The following is a 23,063-nucleotide window of genomic DNA, read 5'->3' as shown; positions in this document are numbered from 1 at the left end:
CAAGAAAGTATATCAAGCAAACATTGAGACTATCGTGAGTTTCATTTCCATGAAAGCAAAACATATAATTATTATACAATAAATTATTATATCATAACTTTAAATTCCTTATTGTGACTTAAAATTTGAATTTTCCATTACTTTATATTCTATCTGGAACGGTTGCTATTGCAAAATAAATAATATATATTCATTTAAAGCTTTTACTTAAAGAGCGCCATTTTCTGTTCTGCATAAAGTATTGACTGCGGCCACACCAACCAGTCCTTGGTTGAACGAGCTCCAGTTTCCAACACAATATCCATCTTTTGCAAATGGTTTGCCCAGGTGCACAGGAAATTAGCCTGATTTGACATATGGAGATCAGTGCCTCTGCATCAGCTTTAATGTGTACATTTTCATACATCTCATTGTTATTTTAAGATTATTACTGGAAATCGGGGTCTTCTTTTAACCATAGCAAACAAAATTCCTTTCACAATATTGGTTTTGGATCGATCAAACCCCCAAACATTGAAACTACTCTGGCGGAGGGGTCGAAAAAACGAGGAATGAAGCAAAATAAACAATGAAACCAGGAAACGAAAAACAAAGTTCCTAGGTGTTTGCCTGTCTCCAAGCATTCCCCTTTGTCCACAGCTTTGGTCCAAAAGGTGCAGTCTTCGGTCAGACTATGATCAAGATCAAGTTCTGGTCAGCGGAGAAGCCGGGAGAAAAATGCCCCAGTGAGACTGGCCCCAGGCCTGAGCGCACAGCAAACCCCAACTGTCCCCGGCGCGCTGGTGGCGGGATGAGCATCACAGCTCCCAGACTCCGGACCCCAGCTCGCACTTCCGCCCCGCACCCCCACCCACGTGCGTGCCCCGCAGCCGGGTTACCAGGCAACGGGCTGCCCCTGCGCGAAGCTACTGGGGCGGAATGCAGGGGGGAAGGCAGTTGGGAGAACTTGAGCAGCAGAAATGAGTCCGGGTAAGAGTCCCAGAGGAGGGGCCATGGGAAGTGGACGGGCAGTGGAGGGTGCCCGGACCCGTTCACCCCCAAGGCTGGTCCCGGAGTGCCGACTTCCTGACTAGCAGCACAACCCTGCTGTCCCCCCCCCCCCCCCCCCCCCCCGGGGACTGAAGCACCGCCTCCATCCCCACGCCCAGCCTTTGCTTCCAGCTGCTGCGCCACCAAGTCCCGCCGCGCTGCGTGGCCCCGGCGCGCCCTCCCGTGGCCTCTAAGGGCGTCCGCGTCCGGAATCGTACGGTTGGCCTCCCTGCTCCCAAAGAAACTAAAAGCCACCTGTTACGGTTCTGTTACAGAGAAGCATCCGGAGGAAGAGGATGAAGTTGAGTGCGTTCTCCTCTCAGCGTCCAAGATCCTAAATTCCTCTGACCGGATAAAGGAAAGTGGTGGCAGTGAAACAGGTGAAATCTCCAAGGCCAAGGAGTCATTGGGGAACATTATTAGAGAACATCCACCGGCAGTAATGTTTCTGCCTCTTACTACAGGCAAAGGGTACCCTTGTCTAAACCCACTGGCCCAAGAGGTGCACTGCCAGGACATAGGTACTTCCAGTAACTATTATTAAAGTACTAGGTAACAGAGCACACCTACTTTGTGCCAGATGGTGTTCCAAGCACTTAAGTATATTCATTTAATCATCACAACAACCCTATAAAGTAAGTACTACCATTATCCACATTTTACAAGTGAGGAAACTGAGGCACAGAGATTAAATAACTCCCCAAGGTCACACGGCAGCAAATGAAAAAACCAGTAAGTATTCAGCAGAATGGTGCCAGAGTCCAGGCCTTCACCATCATATTATACTATACTGCTTCTCTAAATATCAAATAAGAATGATATTTTGGACAGATGCTAAACAGATATATATTTTAACAAAAGGAACTTTTTACAGTAAATATGTGTGGACCACAGGATATTGTATAGGGAAGATATTTGAAATAACCAAAGAGCTATAATTCAAGCTCCACATAAACCATGAATAAGATGTAAATACCCAACTAGGGGTATCATACTGAGAATACTGAAGTTGGACTCCCACTTCCTTGAGAGAAGCCCAAGGAGCCTACACACCTCTTGCAGGAGGCTGGTGGTCAGTGTGACATGCCAGGGAAGGAGCAGAGCACTCTGAGTAGAAGGCGGTATCTAGAATGATGGGCCAAGTTAGGACCCCCGGTTGCCTAAAACCCACATGTGACATAGGGGTGATCCGGACACAGAAGTGACATGAGGTCAGGACAGGATTTCTGCATCTTCATAAATCCAGGACCATCCCAAACACCTTGTCAAGCAAGGTCCCTGAAAGAAAAGCTAGAGCAGCCACATGTCACCAGACCAAAGACACCTGGATGCCCAGGGACCACCAGTGTAAACATCTCAATGGAGGCCAGCAGGACAGTGCAATGACCTGCCAGCTGTCCACTCTTCTGTGCCCCAGCATCCGTGAGGATATTCAGGCATCCTTGTGCAATCAGGAAACATGAACAGGGAGAAAGAGTCTTCACAGAGAGTTTAGAGGTTGCATCAGCTCAATATTTACCTCAAAAAGAGCATTTAAGGTGAGAAGAAACTGAGGTAATCTAATTTGGCAAGCTCGTGTGTTATCTAACATGAGCGAGATTTAGGACTCTGGGGAAAGATCCCAGCATAATAGAAAATGAAGTTACAGGCAAAATAGTACATACACTTATTTAAGAGATATAGTTTATCTTGCGAACGCATAGGTGCTCTAAGTGCAGGGTCTAGCAAGGGCAGGTTTTCAGTAACATAGATTCTAAGTCAAGGGCTGCCTTGGATGGCAAAATTAGGAGGTAGGACTTTGTTCCCTCCCTTTTTCTGTTCTATCTACACCTTATTGTTACCGTGTGATCCATTCCCTGAGTACTAACCAACAGAATATTGACCCATTTGCATAATGCTGAGTTACAAGAAGCTGTGTAATATTTCTTAGATCTCTTTAATTTTAACAGAATAAGTGGTTAGCCTGTGTAACCTTTGATTTATTGGAATGGATATGTGAAGGATATACTTTAAACTTCAAGATATCCAGTGTGTTGTTTTTAGCACCCCTGTTCTACCTAAGTCTTCATTCACTCATCCATTCATTCATTCATCCATCTAACAAATATTTTTAAGCAAGTGCTGTCCTAGGTGCTGAGGATCCAATAGTGAACAAAATATGCAAAATCCCATGAAGCTTACTTTCTGATGGGAGGAACAAAGGAGACTGTGTGTAAGATGGGAGTAAATCCCATGGAGAAAAGTAAGGCACAGAGGGAACAGGGGAGTATGTGGACTGTCAGAGGTGAGTGAGAAGTGTGCATTTTAAATAGGGTGGTAGGAGACCTCACTGGGCAGGTCACATCTGAGCAAAGACCTGAAGGAGGTAAAAAGTAACCAGTGCAGTTTTCTAGGGAAAGAGCAGTCAAGACAGAGAGAATAGCAACTGTCCAGGCCCTGAGGTAGGAAGATGCCTTGCATGTCTGAGGAACAGCTGGTGTTGGTGGGAGCAGAATGAATAAGGGGGAGGGGCAGAGAGGGATCAGAAAGGAAACTGGGGAGGAGGGCACTGTAGTTCTGCATAAGGATCTGGGGGTTATTCTGCACAAAATGGGAAACATTAGAGAATGTGGAGTGGCCATTTCTCCCCTCCATTGCATTTGGAAGTTTTAAGTCTATCAAATCATCATCATGTTGTTACTAACCTCGTCTCTGTAGTAGTGATTAGAGTAAATACTTCTTGAGCATTTAGTATGCGCCATGCATCCTGCAAAGGACTTTACCTACCAACTAGATGCTAACTAGGTTTATCCCTCATAGCAAGTGTGTCGCAAAGCCAGGATTCAAGCACAGACAACCTGACTCTGTAGCTCCCGTGACAGTGCCTCATGCAGACAGTGTCACACCTCATTAAGGCTTTGTAAAACAGTTGCTTCTGGGAATGAATTTGAATTGTCATAGCAAAACCTCATATTTGAACCTGAGAATTACAAAGCTTTGACTACAGAGTATCTAACATCCTATATTACAGCATTACTATGCTGCATTGTAAAAACTCATTTGTTCTCCTTGGTCTGTTAACTGCAAGTATGCACTTAATACAGGCATATCTCAGAGATATTGTGGGTTTGGTTCCAGACCATTGCAATAAAGAGAATATCACAATAAAGTAAGGCAAATGAAAAAAATAAAATAAAATAAATAAAGTGAGTCAAATGAATTTTTTGGTTTCCCAGTGCTTATAAAAGTTATGTTCATATTACTGTAGTCTTTTAAGTGTATATGAGCATTATGTGTAAAAAAACAATGTACATACCCTAATTTAAAAATATTTTATTGGGGCACCTGGGTAGCTCAGTTGGTAGGCATGTCAGACTCTTGATTTTGGCTCAGGTCATGATCCTAGGGTTGTGGAATCGAGCCCTGTGTTGGGCTTCTGCACTGCACATGGAGCCTGCTTAGGATTCTCTCTTTCTCCTTCTGCGCCTCTCTACCGTTCATAAATATATATATATATATATATATATATATATATATATATATATACACACACATATATATATACATACACACACACACACACACATATATGGCTAAAAATGCTAAACAAGTTATATTTCATATATATATATATAAAATATATATATATATATTTTCATACATATATATGAAAATGAATACCGAAGTTGGACTTTAAAGGGTGTGTGTGTGTGTGTGTGTGTGTGTGTGTGTGTGTATAAGGGTTTTTTTTGTTTTTCACTTCTGACACTAAATATATATATATATATATATATATATATATATATATATATATATGGCTAAAAAAATGCTAAAGCGAGTTATAGTCACAGATTACAAATCACGATAACAAATATACTAATAGCAAAGACTTTTGAAATACAGTGAGAATTACCCAACTGACACAGAGACACAAAGTAAGTGATGCTGTTGGAAAATGGTACCAACAGACTTGCTCGACACAGAGTTGCCACAAACATTTGTGAAGCACAATAAATCGAGGGGTGCCTGTATGTTGAATATGACATAATCCTCTGTAGATTTCAGAATAAATTCCCCATGTCTCTAATCGCCTCAAAAGCCATCTCACTGATAACTATCTTTTCTTTTCTCTTTTTTTTTAGTTCATGTCTTTTATTAACCCATATACAATTACTTGTCTTTGGGTCTGTTGAAGCAGTAGGTCAGACATTTGCCATAAGGTCTGTCAAAGTGGCTGGCTATAAAAACCCCAGCACCACATTCATCAGAAGGGCACTCCAACGAAGGCGACTGATTTTGCCATTCTCATCCACCTTATAGTATTTCAGGACAGCCAGTTTAACCTTCTTTCTCTTGTGCTTACTCTTCTTGAGAGTGGTGAAAGACGTCTCCTTCCTTTTCTTAGCACCACCACAAAGTCTCAACAAGATGAAGTGGACTCCTTTTGAATGTTGTAGTCAGACAAAGTACGTCCATCTTCCAGTTGCTTGCCAGCAAAGATCAAACTCTGCTGATCAGGAGGAATTTCTTCCTTATCCCGAATCTTGGCTTTCATACTTTCTATTGTATCCGAGGGTTCGACCTCAACACTGAGGGTCTTTCCTGTAAGGGTTTTCACAAAATGTTGCATCTTGGTTCCACCGCAGATGGCAGATCAGAAAGGAAAGCTACGCACCAGCCCACAGGGTTTTCTTGTTTTTCACTTCTGACACTAAATATGGGACAGCTAGAGAATTTAATTCAATATAATATGATTACTATTTCTTACATTCCCAATAGAGTATAAGCTTCTTCAGGGCTGGGACCATATCTTCCACTCAGTCTACATACCGCTCAATATTTCATGTTTAGCAAGGACTTAATAAATGATGACCTGTCATTGAGTGTCCTCTACAGTTCTTCTTTGGTAATTTCCCTTCCAATTCTGGAATCACATAACTCTATGCGGTTAGGTATTGCTGAATTCTAAGATTAGTTTTCCTTTGGAAATAAGTAGTAACCAAAGTCTCTGAAACTCGTTTTAAAAACAAAAACTTATTTTAATAGCCTTTAAAAATTGATAGAGGCCCCTGGGTGGCCCAGTCGGTTAAGCATCCAACTTCAGCTCAGGTCATGATCTCACAGTCCGTGAGTTTCAGCCCCATGTCAGGCTCTGGGCTGACAGCTCAGAGCCTGGAGCCTGCTTCGGATTCTATGTCTCTCCCTCTCTCTCTCTCTCCACCCCTGCCCTGCTCGCACTCTCTCTCTCCTGAAAATAAACGTTAAAAAAATAAATAAATAAAATTTGATAAATCCAACTCTCTGCCTATTCTCTATCTTCACTGAATCATCTGAACATTGCAGGGGAAAACCACTCACTTCTTAGTTGTAACATGGATCTCAGTGCTATTTAGAAAACTACTTCCCCAGAAAATGCTTTTTCAAACCTTCTCCAAGATAACTATTTCACTCTTGTTTCCTTAATCTCCAAAACCTCTCACCACTACCTCTCAACTCATTAACATAATCTCACACTACATGAAAATGGAAGCAATCAGACCCAAACTCCCTTCTTTCCTGCTCAAATTTTGCTAACCTACCTGCTTCTCTGTACCCATATTATCTGCTGTCCCTCATTTTTTTTTCAAGTTTTTATTTAAACTCGTTTAACATACAGTGTAGTATTAGTTTCAGCTGTACAATATAATTATTCAACACTTCCATACATCACGCAGTGCTCATCACACAGAGTTGCCACAAACGTAATCTCTATCACCTATTTAACCCATCCTCCTCCCCTCTCCCTTTTGGTAACCATCAGTTTGTTCTCTATAGTTAAGAGTCTCTTTCTGGATTTGCCTCTCTGTCTTTGTTTTTTCCTCTTTGATCCTTTGTTTTGTTTCTTAAGTTCCACATATGAGTGACATCATACGGTATTGGTCTTTCTTGGACTTATTTCACTTAGCATAGTTTCTAGCTCCATCCATGTCTTTGCAAATGGTAATATTTCATTCTTTTTTATGGCTAATATTCTATTGTATATGTATACAACACTTTTCTTCATCCATTCATCAATCAGTGGACACCTGGGCTGTTTCCATAATTTGGCTATCGTAGATAATACTGCTATAAACATCAGGGTGTATGTACCCCTTAGAATTAGTATTTCTGTATTCTAGGTAAATACCTAGTAGTGCGATTGCTGGATCTTGGGTAGATCCTAACCTTTTGAGGAAACTCCATACTGTTTTCCGGAGTGGCTGCACCAGTTTGCATTCCCACCAACAGTGCAAGATTGTTTCCCTTTCTCCACATCCTCACCAACACCTGTTGTTTCTTGTGTTGTTGATTTTAGCCTTTCTGACAGCTGTGAGGTGATATCTCACTGCAGCTTTGATTTGCATTTCCCTGATGAAAAGTTGAGCATCTTTTCATGTTTTTATTGGCCACCTGGATGTCTTTGAGAAAATGTCTATTCGTGTTAATTGACCATTTTTAATTGGATTACTTAATTTCTGGGTGTTGAATTTTATAAGTTCTTTATATATTTTGGATACTAGCTCTTTATCAGATATATAAATATCTGAGATTTGTAAATATCTTCTCCCATTCTGTAGGCTGCCTTTTAGTTTTGTTAATGGTTTCCTTTGTTGTGCAGAAGCTTTTAATTTTGATGTAGTCCAACAGCTTATTTTTTATTTTGTTTCTCTTGCCTCAGGAGACATATCTAGAAAGAAGTTGCTATGGCTGATGTCAAAGAAGTTACTGCCTGTGTTCTTTTCTAGGATTTTTATGGTTTCAGGTCTCACATGTAGATCATTAATCCATTTTATTTTTGTGTATGGTGTAAGAAAGTGGTCCAGTTTCATTCTTTTGTGTGTTGCTGTCCACTTTTCCCAACACCATTTGTTGAAGAGACTATCTGTTTCCCATTGGCTATTCTTTTCTGCTCTGTTGAACATTAATTGACCATATAATTGTGGGTTTGTTTCTGGATTTGCTATTCTGTTCTATTGATATATGTGTCTATTTTTGTGTCAGTACCATACTGTTTTCATTACTACAGTTTTGTAATATAGCTTGAAGTCAGGAATTGTGATGCCTCCAGCTTTGCTTTTCTCTAACAAGGTTGCTTTAGCTATTCAGGGTCCTTTGTGCTTCCACACAAATTTTAAGATTGTTTATTCTAGTTCTGTGAAAAATGCTTTTGGTAGTTTAATAGGGATTGCAGTAACTGTGTAGATTGCTTTGGGTAATATAGACATTTTAACAATATTTGTTCTTCCAATCCATGAGCATGGATGTCTTTCCATTTCTTTGTGTCATCTTCAATGTCTTTCATTAATGTTTTGTAGTTTTCAGAGTACAGGTCTCTCACCTCTTCAGTTAAGTTTATTCCTAGGTATCTTATTATTTTTGGTGCAATTGTAAATGAGATTAATTCCTTAATTTCTCTTTCTGCTGCTTCATTATTGCTGCATGTAAATGCAACAGATTTCTGTGCATTGATTTTATATCCTACAACTCCACTGAATTCATTGATCAGTTCTAGCAGTTTTTTGGTGGATTCGTTCAGGTTTTCTATATATAGTATCATGTCATCTGCAAATACTGAAAGTTTAACTTCTTCCTTACCCATCTGGATGCGTTTTGTTTTCTGATTGCTGTGGCTGGATTTCCATTACTATAATGAATAAAAGTGGTGAGAGTGGACCTCCTTGTCTTGTTCCTGACCATAGGGGAAAAGCTTTCAGTTTTCCCCCATTTTGGATGATATTTGCTGTGGGTTTTCATACATGGACTTTATTATGTTGAGGTGTGTTCCCTCTAAACCTACTTTATTGAGAGTTTTTACCATGATTGGCTGTTGTACTTTGCCTGCATCTATTGAAATAATCATATGGTTCTTATCCTTTTATTAATGTGATATTTCACATTGATTGTGAATAGTATACCACCCTTGCAAGCCAGCAAGAAATTCCACATGATCATGATGAATGATGTTTTTAATGTATTGTTGGATTTGGTTTGCTAGTATTTTGTGGAGAATTTTTGCATATATGTTCATCAGGGGTATTGGCCTGTAGCTCTCTTTTTCGTGTGGTCTTTATCTTGTTTTGCTATCAGGATAATGCTGGCCTCATAGAATGAATTTGAAAGTTTTCCTTCCTTTTATATTTTTTGGAATATTTGAGAATAGGTATTAACTCTTCTTTAAATGTTTGGCGGAATTCACCTGTGAAGCCATCTGGTCCTGGAGTTTTGTCTGCTGAGAGTTTTTTGATTACTGATTCCATTTCTTTGCTGGTTATCAGTTCAAGTTTTCTATTTCTTCCTGTTTCAATTTTGGTACTTTATGTCTCTTAGGAATTTATCCATTTTTTTCTAGGTTGTCCAATTTATTGGCATATAGTTTTTCATAATATTCTCTTGTAATTGTTTGTATTTCTGTGGTGTTGGTTGTTATTTCTCCTCTTTCATTTGTGATTTTATTTATTTGGGTCCTTTCTCTTTTCTTTTTGATAAGTCTTGCTAGAGGTTTATCGATTGTATTGATTTTTTCAAAGAACCATCTTCTGGTTTTGTTGATTTTTTTTTCTTTTTAGTTTCTATATCATTTATTTCTGCTCTAATCTTTATTATTTCCTTCCTTTAAATGGCTTTAGGCTTTGTTTGTTATCCTTTTTCTAGCTCCTTTAGGAGTAAGATTAGGTTATTTATTTGAGATTTTTCTTACTTCTTGAGGTAAGTCTGTATTGCTATAAACTTCCCACTTAGCACTGCTTTTGCTGCATCCCAAAGGTTTGGGGCCGTTGTGTTTTCATTTTCATATGTTTCCATGTATTTTTTTTTAAATTTCTTCTTTGATTTCCTGGTTGACTCATTCATTGTTTAGTAGCATGTTGTTTAACCTCCATGTGTTTGTGGTCTCTCCACAAATTTTTTCTTGTGGTTGACTTCTAGTTTCATAGTGTTGTGGTCAGAAAAGGTGCATAGTATCATTTCAGTCTTTTTGTATTTGTTAAGACTTGTTTGTGATCTATTCCAGAGAATGTTCCATGTGCACTTGAAAAAAATGTGTATTCTGCTGTTTTAGGATGGAGTATTCTGAATATATCTGTTAAGGCCATCTGGTCCAGTGTTCCTTGTTGATTTTCTGTTTAGATAATCTGTCCATTGATATAAGGAGGATGTAAAGTACCCTACTATTATTATCAATTAGTTAATTAGTTCCTTTATATGCCTTATTGCTTTTGTTGTTGTTTTGTTGTTATTGTTTTATATATTTGGGTGCTTTCATATTGGGTGCATAAATATTTACAATGATTGTATCTTCCTGTTGGATTGTCCACTTCATTGTTATATAATGCCCTTCTTTGTATCTTATTACAGTCTTTGTTTTAGAGTCTACTTTGTATAAAGTATCAGTATTGCTACTCCAGCTTTCTTTTGACGTCCATGATAATGATATGATAAATGTTTCTCCATCCCCTCACTTTCAATCTGCAGGTGTTTTTAGATCTAAAATGAGTCTCTTGCAGGCAGTATATAAGTGAGTCTTGTATTTCTATCCATTCTGACACCCTGCGTCTTTTGACTAGAGCCTTTAGTCCATTTACAGTCCAAGTAATTACTGATAGATATGTTTATATTGCCATTTTACTTGTTTTGTGGTTGTTTCTGGAGATTTTCTTAATCCTTTCTTGTCTTTTTTTCATGGTTTGTTGATTTTCTTTAGTGACATATTTACATTTCTTTCTCTTTATTCTTTGAATGTTTATAAGTGCTTGTTGATATATACTTACCATTAGGCTTGTATATAAACTTTTCTGTAAATAGCAGTCTAAATTAAGTTGATGGTCATTCAAGTTGGAACCCATTCTTTTTTCCTCTCCTCCCCACATTTTAGTTATACATTATTATATTTTATATACTTTGGTGTGAGTTCCTTGACTGATTTTTACAGAAATATTCATTTTTACCACTTTTGTGTTTTCTACCTTTATACTGTCACTTTTGGTCTCTCCTTTCCACTGGAAGAGTCCCCTTTAATATTTCTTGCAGGGATGATTTAGGGGTCATGAATTCCTTTGGTTTTTGTTTGTCTGGGGAACTCTTTATCTTTCCTATTCTGGATGATAGCTTTGCTGGATACAGTATTCTTGGCTGCAGACTTTTCCCATTTATCTCTTTGAATATATCATGCCACTCCTTTCTCATTTGCAAAGTTTCTGTTGAAAAATCTCCCTCTAGCCTTTTGGGTTTTACCTTGTAAGTTAAGGACTTCTTTGTCTTGCTGCTTTTAAGATTTTTTATCACTGTATTTTGCAAATTTAATTACAATATGTCTTGGCCTGCTTTCTGTTGATTTTGATGGGAGTTCTCTGTGCCTCCTGGATCTGGATATCATTTCCTTCCCCAAATTAGGGAAGTTTTCAGCTATTATTTCTTCAAGTAAATGTTCTGCCCCCTTTGCTTGCTCTTCTTCTGGGACTCCTATAACATGAATGTTATTACATTTGATGGAGTCACTGTGTTTCCTAAGTCTATTCTCATTTTGCACAATTCTTTTTTCTCTCTTTTGTTCAGCTTACTTTCCGTTACTCTAAGTCATTAATTAATTTCTCTACTTCTTCCAGCCTACTGTTCATTGCATCAAAGTTTTTCTAATCTTGTTTATTGGACTCTTCATTTGATTATTTTTTAACCCTTTTGTCTCTGTGGTAAGGATCTCACTGATATCTTCTATTCTTCTCTCAAGCCCAGAGAGTATCCTTATGATCATTGCTTTAAATTCTCAATCAGGCATGTTACTTACATCTGTTTCACTTAGATCTCTGGCCTTGGCCTTATCTTGTTCTTTCGTTTGGGACAAATCCTCCATCTTTGCATTTTATCTAAGGCTCTTGCCTTCTCTGTGTTAGAAAAACCAGTTATGTCTCCTGCTTCTGAAAGTAATGGCCTTAAGAGGTCATGTAGTGCCCAAGGCCTGGCACTTCGGGGAATGTCTCTGGTGTGATGCATACACTCTGCTCTTGCATTCTGGCTTCTCTATCCTTCAGGCCAGTCATCTGCAGAGGCTCTCCTTGCATGCTGTGGGCAGTGTTTGGTCCCTGGCCTGAATGTGGTGAGTTTTAGCTCACAGATGTGCTCTGGTCTGCTTCTGAAATGAGACCTGTCACCACCTCCACCAGAACTGAGACCCTGCAAAACTCTCTGTATTGAGACATGGTGTGGACAGGGTTTTGCACTAATCTTCTCGGGGAGGGACCTGCCGCACTGGAACTGAGGCAAGCATGTTTGAGAATGGAAGTTCCACTGAAGTGCAGAGGGGGTGGTACTTGGTGTAAGCAAGTTAGGCAGCTAGTGTCTGCACTGCACTGCTTCTTACAGGTTATTCTGTGTTTATGCTGAAGGGCAGGAGGGGATGGAAATGGCACTGGCCAGCTCCTTTGTTCCTGGAGAGGTGTCTGTGAATGATGCCCCTCAGGGATGTGCTCTGAGAAGAGCAAATAACCCCACTGTGTGCCCCACACGCTCTTCAGATTGCTATTTCCACATTGTCCCCTGGTTGTTTGTCTGCCTGTTCTCTAGATGCAGCACAGTGCTCTATCCCAACCAAGCCTACTGATCTTTAAAACTCCAGGCTTTAAACCCCACTGGTTGCAAGAACTCATGGAATTCAGCCCCTCTCACTTTCTAAGCCATTGGCTTTGAGGAAACATTCTCCTTATGAATTCCCCTGTGTGTTCCTCTCCCTTCTTTTTTAGCAACCATGTCTCCTTCACTTGTATAGCAGCCATGATCTGTTTCTCCCCTAAACCACAGTTCCACACTTCCTGTCATCTTCAATGTGGCCTCTTCTCTCCCTTTAGTTAAGGAGATTTTTCTGTCAGTCTTTAAGTTGATTTTTGGGGTAGTTAGGATGATATGATAATTATCTAGTTGTGTTTGTGGGACAGGGTGAGCCTAGGGTCCTCCTACTCTTCCATCTTCCTGCTCCTGTTCTTGCTGTCCCCAGTTTCGATGGAAGAATTACCCCTGCTCAAAGCTCATTTCCTCTTTATCAAAGCTCTCCTGGAATTCTCAAGTACTCAGATTCTGCAATTAGCCTCCCTCATCCTTCAGAATTACTCTTCTCCCTTTCTACTACATGATTCCAGCAGCAAGCAGGCATGTTAAAATCTCCCATGGTTAAAAAATTCTTGACCTTCACATCACTTCTAACATGCATACACCCTATTCCACTAGGCACTCTATTTCTTTCCACAGTAAAATTCAAAAACAGCTGCCTATATTCAATGCCCACAAACCTTTACATTCCATTCTCTCTAGCCACTTCATTTGGGCATTTGTGCCTGTCACTGCACAGAAACTTCCCTTGTCTAGGCCAGTAGTGACACCTGTATTTTCCAATAGTGTTCATAACAATTCCCCTGAATCAGAGACAGGAATATCCCACTGCCTGTGGATGTCCACTTTGATGTCTAATAGAAAACTTAATTTTATGTATAAAAATTTTCCCTAAAAAATCCTCCTACTCTATTCTTTTCCATTTTAGTAAATAACACCATCATTCATCATCCATCATCCATCTGTTCTCACCAAAAACCCAGGAGTCATCCTTTCTTCCTCTCTTCTGGCTACATTTAATACCCCAGCAATGCTGCTGGTTTTATACCCAGAATCTATTCTAAATCAACCTATTTTTCTCCATCTTCCCCTCTGCCATTCTAGTCTAAGATACCTTTGTTTCTCACTTGGATTACTGCAGTAGCTCTGCAATTGCCACCTTATAACCCATTATCATGCGGCAGAGTGACCTATAAATGTTTCTTTTCAGATCAAATCATTCTTCTGATTGAAACCTTTCAAAGTTTCCCATTTCACTTAAAATAAAAGCAAAACCACTCGGGTTGGCCCACAAGTTCCTACATAATCTATTCCTGTCTCCCCCTCTCACCTCTAATCATACCGGGCTTCTATCTGCTCATTAAGCTGAGGCCATATTGACTTTATTTCTGTTCTGCAAACACAGATAAACATATTCTGCTTCAGGATCTTTCCATGTCCTCTGCTCTGAATCTATTCCTATAGATATTCACATGGATGGCCTTTTCTTATCATATGGGAATCCCAGCTAAAAACTCATGTGACCAGATAGGTCTCTGCTAAGCACTCCCTCCACTGCTGTCCCATCCTCCCTGTCACATTAGCCTATCCTCTTTGCGTTATTTATCCCTATTTGTAAGTATCTTGTTTCCTCTTTTCTTTCTTTTTTTTTTTCCTGTTCATTCTCCAGAATGGAAGCACCATGACCACAGGAGCCTTGGTTGTCTTATTCATTGCTGTGTCCTTAGTATTTACCTACAACAGAATACCACACATTGGACACTCAATACTTGAATGAATGATGTTGAAGGAATGAATCACTAAATGTGAAACAAAAAAGCTAAATCACTAACTCATAAAAATTATTCTAGACTTTCACATAGAGATTTTAGAGCCAAGGAAGATCCCAGACCTCCTTTCCCCAGCACCAAATGAAAAGATCAGTAACAACAACAAAATAGAAAACCAGCAAAAACTTCACCAGCAGCACCTGAAGAAGGAAATTGGAAAACAGAGGCCAAAGATAAAAACAGAAGATGCTGGCAAGGCAAAGTACAGACTACCTTCTAACACTGTTTTTCTGACTTTTAGAATAAAACAAGTCAAATCCTGAAAATATTCATTAATGCCTCTCCCACTCCAAATGTGGATACAAAAAGAGGAAATACCTGTGTCTTCCTTTCTGCTGATTGGGGTTTGGATGGGTACAGAGGAGCAGCTGGAAAGATAGATGAGTAAACCTGGACACTGATCAATAGGGCTTACTTTGCTCTCATGAAAGAAGTTATGAGTAGGGCTGCCACTAGCTCATGGGGTGCCTCTGTGCGGACTAGAGAAAGGTATAACCAAACTCTAGGTATATGCAAACCCAAATAGGGTACTGGTTAGCTGACTGTAGTGGAACATGGGACACATTTCAGCCCACATATATCTTCTGGCCAGGAGCTCTTGTGTAGTGAACAACCTGTATGGTCTTGTGTGGCAGTCCTAGTTCCAGGACTCTGTACTGAATTAAGGAAATAATCCCAATCAAGAGAATATCTCCTTAGGGTAATAGGATATATCTCCTATAGATTTCTAAGTAGTCTCAGAGAATAACAACAACAAAACAGCAAAGATCACATCCTCCAGCAAAGGCTTCACACAGCTCCAAATGATCTCTCGTACCCCAGACCTCATCACCTAATTTTTAGGCTACAGAAAATGGGTAGGAAAACACACTGGCCCTAAAACTGTATCTCAGAGGAATAGACCATTGGACTCTGGGAAGGATGTTAAGAGAAAACATCTATATTATGTCAAAGAAAACAAATTCTGAGCAGAGTTGCTCAGGTTACACTGACCTACATGAAAAGAAGCAACCTGGTAACTGCAATCATACTGTGGTCAAAAAAGAAGGAAGAGATGGAGGGAAGCAAATATATGTAGAACCACTATATGAATCCCACATTCTTTCTTTAAAAAGTTATATTTGTTATATCCCTTCAGTAAGTCTCTAAATTTATTTTGACCCAGTATTTCTTACTTGGTTTTAGCAAAAGAAATCCTGTACTTTGCCTTGAATTTGCAAGTCCTCCTAACTGAAACAAAGGAAATCTATGCAGAAAAGGGAGGCTGGCCCTACTGATGCAGAAAGGAGATGGAATTTTGGACAGTAAATCCATCAAGAATAAAGTTGAAGGCTGAAAATATTTACGATAATAATGTCCTATCTTTGTGTTTAGCTCTGTGGAAATCATAGTCACATAGCAAAATGTAAAACATCATAAAACATCACAGCGTGAAAATAATATAATGAGCAAATATCATGAAAAGTAGGGAGTAAATGTGAGAGCAAGCATAATGCTAATTTCCTCATCATTTACTTCCTTTCTTGGCAGGGAGTAACTCAATACTGAATACAATGGAAATGAATGTTATTTAAAAAATAAAAATTCCAATCTCTTAGTCCTTCTTGTGATATATTTCCATTAGCTCAGAGGGATCTCATAGGAAATAATCTTTCATGTAGTCAAAAAAATTTGAATACTAGTGATAACTTCAACTATTTGCAGTTTTCTTTATTCTCTGAAACCTAAATGCAATACCATTTATCAAAGTAAAATGTATAATATCCCACTGTTCTAAAATCATTTCTTTTTTCCTGCATATATGCATAGACAGCTGACTGAAGGGAGGGTACCTAAAATTCATAACAGTTAATTCTGGGCAATGGGATTCTAGGTAATATATGCTTTTTGATTTGAATTTTTATCTATTTGAGGTCATTAGAAGCTGTCCTTGAGTCTGAAAAAATTGGGGGTGCCTTGCTGCATTAGTCTGACCTCATCTGAGTTTGGTTTTTTTTTTTTTTAATGTCTCTGAGATAAATATTTCAGACTACCATTTTATTCCTAGTAAGATGCAAAGTTCAGCAATATCCAGAGGACTCGCTGTCCTTCTCTGCCTTCTGATGAAGGTGGGAGTCTTTAATTGGCCAAATGGCTCCAGGCTCTGAACCAGAGTTGCTCTCTCAGTGATGAGGGCCAGATGGCAGATAAGAGGGGTGCCTATACTTTGCAACCAGCTCCTATGACGTCTGGTAGACTGTCATTTGAAGGAGAGATGTGCTGACCTCTTTTAAAACCTTCTCTTAGGACAGAAATTGTCATCCTAGAGGAGCATTCTATCATAACTCTCACTTCATTTGGGACACTGAATATTTTTAAAAGTGTTTAATAAAAATTTACAAAGCAAGCTAAAAGCCTATTTAGATAAAGAAGGATGTATGTCAGGAAATCTGCAGTTTATAGTCTCCTGTTACAGATCTATAATCTATTTTCTAGGAAGGTATACATAGATCTTTATAGTACCTTGGTTAAAGGCATGACAAAAATTATGCTTTGTTAATCCAATTTGTTTTCCATGGTAAGGAGGAAAAACATCACATGGCCATTTCACAGACAGAGACCTATACAGTACTTTGTGAAAGGTCTCCCATAACAGGATCATTAGTTGTTTTTGGTTTTTTTTTTTAATGCAGCTTACATTGCAGAAACAAAAATATTTGTTTTTGAGAGTTCCAAGTTTGGCATTACACGCTAATGGCCTATTATAAAAGTAAAACCATGGGAATGCAAGCTGGTGCAGCCACTCTGGAAAACAGTATGGAGGTTCCTCAAAAAATTAAAAATAGAACTACCCTACAACCCAGCAACTGCACTACTAGGCATTTATCCACGGGATACAGGTGTGCTGTTTCGAAGGGACACATGCACCCCCATGTTTATAGCAGCACTATCAACAATAGCCAAAGTATGGAAAGAGCCCAAATGTCCATCGATGGATGAATGGATAAAGAAGATGTGGTGTGTATATATATATATACATACACACATACACAATGGAGTATTACTTGGCAATCAAAAATAATGAAATCTTGCCATTTACAACTACATGGATGGAACTGGAGGGTATTATGCTAAGTGAAATTAGTCAAAGAAAGACAAAAATCATATGACTTCACTCATGAAGACTTTAAGAGACAAAAAAGATGAACATAAGGGAAGGGAAACAAAAATAATATAAAAACAGGGAAGGGGACAAACAGAAGAGACTCATAAATATGGAGAACAAACAGAGGGTTACTGGAGGGGTTGTGGGAGGGGGGATGGGCTAAATGGGTAAGGGGAATTAAGGAATCTACTCCTGAAATCACTGTTTCACTATATGCTAACTAATTTGGATGTAAATTTTTAAAAATTAAATAAATAAATAAATACAAAAAGAAAATAAAACCACTATTTATAACCTCCAGAAGGCATTTTAAGTCAAGCAAAAATTATTTGACTTTATTAAGTGACTAACATTGGGTTCTTCCTAAGGTGAACATCAAACTTCTCATTATCTCTGTCTCGCTATCCAAGAAAGTTAGGAGGCTATTTTGCATCACAATTGTTTTAAAAAAACTTAAGAATCAGATCACATGGTTTTTCAATTTTGCTTTTTAGAATATGGCTGCATATCGGAATCAGAAAATCAAATCCAACCACAATCAGCATTGAAAGTAAGTTCATTTTCATTTCATCTTATTTTCTCCAAATACCTATGTAAAGGCTGATCTTTTTCAGAATAAATATTTCCTAAATGCACATGGGTCTTCCACAAAAATCTCCATGAAAATGGATTGGAGAATTGGCAAGAATGACTAAGAATGTGAGTCCTCTGACCCTCATGTGATCCTTTCTGGAAATAGGCAACTTTGGGGGATACATATAAAAAGAAATAATAACAGTTTCAACTCATCAATTTCATACCATGTTTGTTATAGGCCCTTCAGCATCAACTGGAATCATTTCAGGCTCTCCGAATACAGACTTTGCAGAATGTTAGCATGGTATGTTTCTTTTAATCTCTATATGGGAAATAGCCAAACTTAAGATACCACTCCACATTTGTAAGCTAATGATCATTATCCAACTGATTAGTTTTTGTTAGAATATAATAAAAGGTTACAAATATTCCAGGCTCAAAATTTGTTTGAGGGGAACTATTTCTGTTACAGTTGAATTTGGGCCAACTATAGTCAAAAAGGAATAGTACTCGCCGATTTTTTAAAAACATATATGTTTAAAGTGCTACCTATATACAGTCTACAAATAGGAACTCTCATTATAAGTGATGTGAAATCTAACTCAAACTGACTTAGGGAAAAAGTGTACTTGATTAGCACACATAACTGAAGAGCCTGGGAACAGTTCACCTGAGGATGGCTTAATCCATATGATAAGGACTTCTGTCATAAGGAACAACGCTCCTTATTTTGGTTCTGCTTTCCACTGTAATGGATTTTCAGACTTCATGTGGTAGCAAAAGAGCTGCTAGAAGTTCCAGGCTTTTATCCTTCCAGATTCCAGTTGGAGAAGAGATGATGCTTTTCTCTCTTAACAGTTTTTCCTAAGGTTCTTGGCCTGACTTGGCTGCCCCAGATTGGGTCATATGCAATGCCTGAGCCAATCCCTGTTCAAAGGGAGGCAGTGTTCTGACTGGTTAGCTCTCGGTCACATGCAGCTGGAAGTGGGATCACCAAAGGCTCGTGGGACTTTATCCAGAACAAATAAGGGACAGTATTTACAGAGGATAGGGTATGGATACTGGTGGTGCTTAACACAACACATATTCACTAAAGACCTAATATAAACTTCATCCTAATATTCTTGTACTAAAAGCAACTGCAAGGAAATGGAAAGAGAAGATAAACTCCTCCTGAGTGACAGAATGGATTCTATTCTGATGACAGAGATCAAAAGTCTCTGCTTTATTCAACAATGTAAAACTCAAGCATCCAAAATTACTTGAATATTGTTCATAAAATTTTATTGCTTTACTAAATTTTTTCTGTTTATCATATAATAAAGGTATAATTTTCTTAAAAATTCCTGTAATAACAGAGATTATAATAAATTACATTATATAAATGAAAAGAATTTTTATGTGCAGGAAATTTAAAGGTATCATAATATCTATTATTGCTATACATTCATAAGTTTCTAAATCTGAAATCAAATTCTAACATTATCAATTTATCTTTTAAAGGTACAGTCTGAAATCAGTGAAATCTTGAACAAAAGTATTATTGAAGTAGAAAACCCACAATTTAACTCAGAAAAAAATCTAGTATTCGGAACACGCCTTGAAAAAGCTTTGGTATGTTATTCTGTTCAAAACTACTTCTCTATTTAGGTACTTCAAAAATGTTACTACAACCAGTTTATCTTCCCCTTTACATTCTTACCTTCTTCGTGGGGCAAACGGACTTTGTGGGGCAGAGGAATACCTAAAAGATTCCCAAGTAAACTGAAATACAAGGCAAGTTTTTTTAGCCTTTCTATCCACTTAGGAATTGTTCTACTTTTAGTAGGATTGACCTAGACCTGAGGTGAATTCCCTAGAAACAAGCTGGAACGAGAGTCACTCTGTCTACGCTGATTAGAACTCGCATTTCTAGAATAGTCACAGCCCTAGAATCATCCAAAATAGGAAATGCAAAGGTTGACCAACAGCCCCGAAGTGGAAATATTCATTTCCCTTAAACTACCTACTGCATTTGACCTATTGCTTCTATCTTCCCCATCAATCTCTGATGGCCTCTTGAAGGATTCTAAATTTCTATTTCTGAAATTGAGGGGTTTGGCCCATGTATGTCACCCTCTGAGGAAATAAGCGCAATTTCTAAGCAAATTGTGAAGACCAGAGTTACAGATCTCAAAATAACTGTTGTTAGATTTTTCTAGAGAAAATTAATCACATTTGTTAGGTTTCTTTGCTGTAGAAATGGATAAAATGTTCATTTTGGTTATAAAAGCAAATCCTCCACAAAATATTTTCTTGATTTGCTGGTCATGTGGCAAATGATAATACATTTACAGTGTGCTTTTTATTGTCCCTAGCCTATAGAGAATCAAGAAGAAATCCTTTCTATGGAGAAAATTCATCCTTTTGAGGAGTCTAACGCTATTCATTCAATGGAAGAAAAATTCAGCGGTGATAGTGTTAACAGTCTCTCTCAAGGTATAGATATGACATCCCAGGTAAATTTCAAGGACGTATTAACTCTGAGAACTTCAACAGACAATTCACCTTCAAACATAATTATGAATCCTTCAGAAAATTCTGACATGTTGAAAAATTATAGTAATCTTTATAATTTTCTACCTAATGTACCTCAAAATGTGATGTCTCAAGCTGATACAGTAATTCTGGATAAATCCAAAATTACTGAGCCTTTTCTCAAGCACAGATTTTCTGAAAACTTAGATGATATCTGCCATTCTATCAAACAAATGAAGGAAGAGCTACAAAAGTCACATGACAGAGAACTGGCACTTACAAATGAACTTCAAACTTTAAAGACTGAAAGAAATGTTCCAAGCAATGGTAAATACGAACTGTCTTCAATTCACAAAGAAAAAAATAATTTTATTAAGGAAGAAAATATAGAAAGTAACTTAAATGAAGATATGAAATCAAAGAGAATTTCTGAATTAGAGGCATTAGTAAACAAATTACTCCCACTCAGGGAAACAGTGTCAAAATTCCATGTGAATTTTTGCAGGAAATGTAAAAAATTATCTAAGAGTGAAATACACAGGGGAAAGAGAAATGAGAAAAACAGTAAAGAAATTCCTATCACTGGCAAGACTATTACAGATTTAAAATTCCATTCCAGAGCTCTAAGACATACACTGCCATTCTCTGACTCAACAAAATATGAAATAAAAGACAAAGAAATGCAACCGTTAGTAATAAAACAAGGGCCAATAATATTTGAAAATGAGAAAACATCCAAAGTCAATTCTGTTACTGAGCAGTGTGTTGCAAAAATTCAGTACTTACAGAATTACCTAAAAGAGTCTGTGCAGATACAAAAAAAGGTAACAGAACTGGAGAATAAAAATCTAACCCTTAAGACCAAAATAAAACCTCTTGTCTTTACCACACAATCTCTAATACAGAAAATCGAAATATATGAAAAGCAACTTAAGAATTTGGTTGAAGAAAAGAACACTATTCAGTCCAAGTTAATTAAAAAAGAAGAAGATGGTAAAGAATGTCTTAAAGAATTGAAAAAAATAATTGGTAAATATAATGTTCTCATAGGACAAAATAAAACTCTAGAGGAAAACAACAATCAACTTTCTTTGGAGAAGCAACAAATGATAGAAACATTAGATCAACTAAAAAGCAAGGAACACAAAATTCAAAATGATATGGCCACGGTCAATAATGAAAATAATCGTATGAGTATAGAAATGGAATCAATGAAAACAAATATTCTATTGATACAAGAAGAAAAGGAAATGCTAGAGAAAAAGACATACCAGCTTTTAAAGGAAAGAAGCTCGCTTGAAAATGAACTGAAGGAAAACCAACTAGAGATAATGCAGCTAAAAGAGAAGGAAATATTGGCAAAAACTGAACAAGAGACACTTTTTCAAATAATAGAAACAGTTAAAAATGAAAAACTTAATCTCGAAAAAACACTACAAGAATCTATTGCTGCTAGACAAATGATGGAAAGAGAAATTGAGAATATTCAAAAATACCAATCTACTGCAGAAGAGAATTTTCTGATAGAAATTAAAAATGCAAAATCAGAAGCAAGTATTTATAAGAATAGTTTGTCAGAAATGGGCAACGAATGTGAAATGTTATCAAAAATGGTAATGGAAATTAAAACAGATAATCAGATTCTAAAAGAAGAACTAAAAAAACATAGTCAAGAAAATATAAAATTTGAGAATAGCATCAGTAGACTTGCAGAAGACAAAATACTTTTAGAAAACTATGTAAGAAGTATAGAAAATGAAAGGGATACCTTGGAATTTGAGATGCGGAATCTTCAAAGAGAATATTTAAATCTAAGTGAAAAAATCTGTAGTCAACAGAGTGACCTATCAAAAATGGGTTATATTTCAAGAAGAGAGAAACTCCATTTTGAAAAGTATGATATTTATGAAGACATTTCTGGCCCTAGGAGTAGGCCTTTGGCTCCTGATTTGAAAGGTATGTAATATTGTGGTGGATTAGTAGAGACGTGGATAAGATTTTTTTCACCTACTGGGCACTAGCCAGAGTTCAGTAATAAGAAGGAAACTTTTAAGATAAATACAATTTAGTCTTATAAGATGTGTATCCAATTTATTATACAGTGGAATTTAGGAATTTTGCTCTTTTGGTAAAAGTCATGTTGTTATTTTACTTATATTATTTCTATACATTGTATATGCACAAAGCAGGGAGCAAGATTTTTTATTTTGTTTTCTGAAGTATACTTGGCACTCCCACCTTAAAAAATTCTTTTTTTTCCCCAGGAAATCCAAGTCAAGTGTATCAATTGCTTCCATCCAAGATATGTAAATAAATTTCTAAAATGATTGTTTCAAAATCCTTTGTCCAGTCCTTTTTTCCACAAAATTGCTATA

The 23,063-nt window shown here is 37.6% G+C and overlaps 1 protein-coding gene and 1 pseudogene across 1 annotated transcript; one reads left to right on the top strand and one right to left on the bottom strand.

The window, feature by feature from the left end:
- Nucleotides 1-645: 645 nt before the first annotated feature.
- CCDC110 (coiled-coil domain containing 110) lies at nucleotides 646-23,026 on the top strand. Its single transcript, XM_019422259.2, has 7 exons — nucleotides 646-969; nucleotides 1,305-1,409; nucleotides 18,090-18,145; nucleotides 18,410-18,475; nucleotides 19,675-19,785; nucleotides 20,529-22,644; nucleotides 22,953-23,026. The coding sequence occupies exons 1-7, from the start codon at nucleotides 960-962 to the stop codon at nucleotides 23,000-23,002; spliced, it is 2,514 nt and encodes an 837-aa protein (XP_019277804.1). The 5' UTR covers nucleotides 646-959; the 3' UTR covers nucleotides 23,003-23,026.
- Nucleotides 5,135-5,745, bottom strand: LOC109251004 (ubiquitin-40S ribosomal protein S27a-like; annotated as a pseudogene).
- Nucleotides 23,027-23,063: the final 37 nt, after the last annotated feature.

Source organism: Panthera pardus, unplaced genomic scaffold (assembly GCF_024362965.1).
Source record: "Panthera pardus isolate Hobbes unplaced genomic scaffold, ASM2436296v1 HiC_scaffold_13, whole genome shotgun sequence".
NCBI lineage: Eukaryota > Metazoa > Chordata > Mammalia > Carnivora > Felidae > Panthera > Panthera pardus.
This window is presented reverse-complemented; position numbering and strand designations above follow the sequence as displayed.

What these genes read in the sequence shown, in the direction of transcription:
- CCDC110 (XM_019422259.2), top strand. An exon ending in AACCACAATCAGCATTGAAA is followed by an intron (nt 18,146 to 18,409) that starts GTAAGTTCATTT and finishes TGTTTGTTATAG; the next exon opens with GCCCTTCAGCATCAACTGGA. An exon ending in CTTTGCAGAATGTTAGCATG is followed by an intron (nt 18,476 to 19,674) that starts GTATGTTTCTTT and finishes TATCTTTTAAAG; the next exon opens with GTACAGTCTGAAATCAGTGA.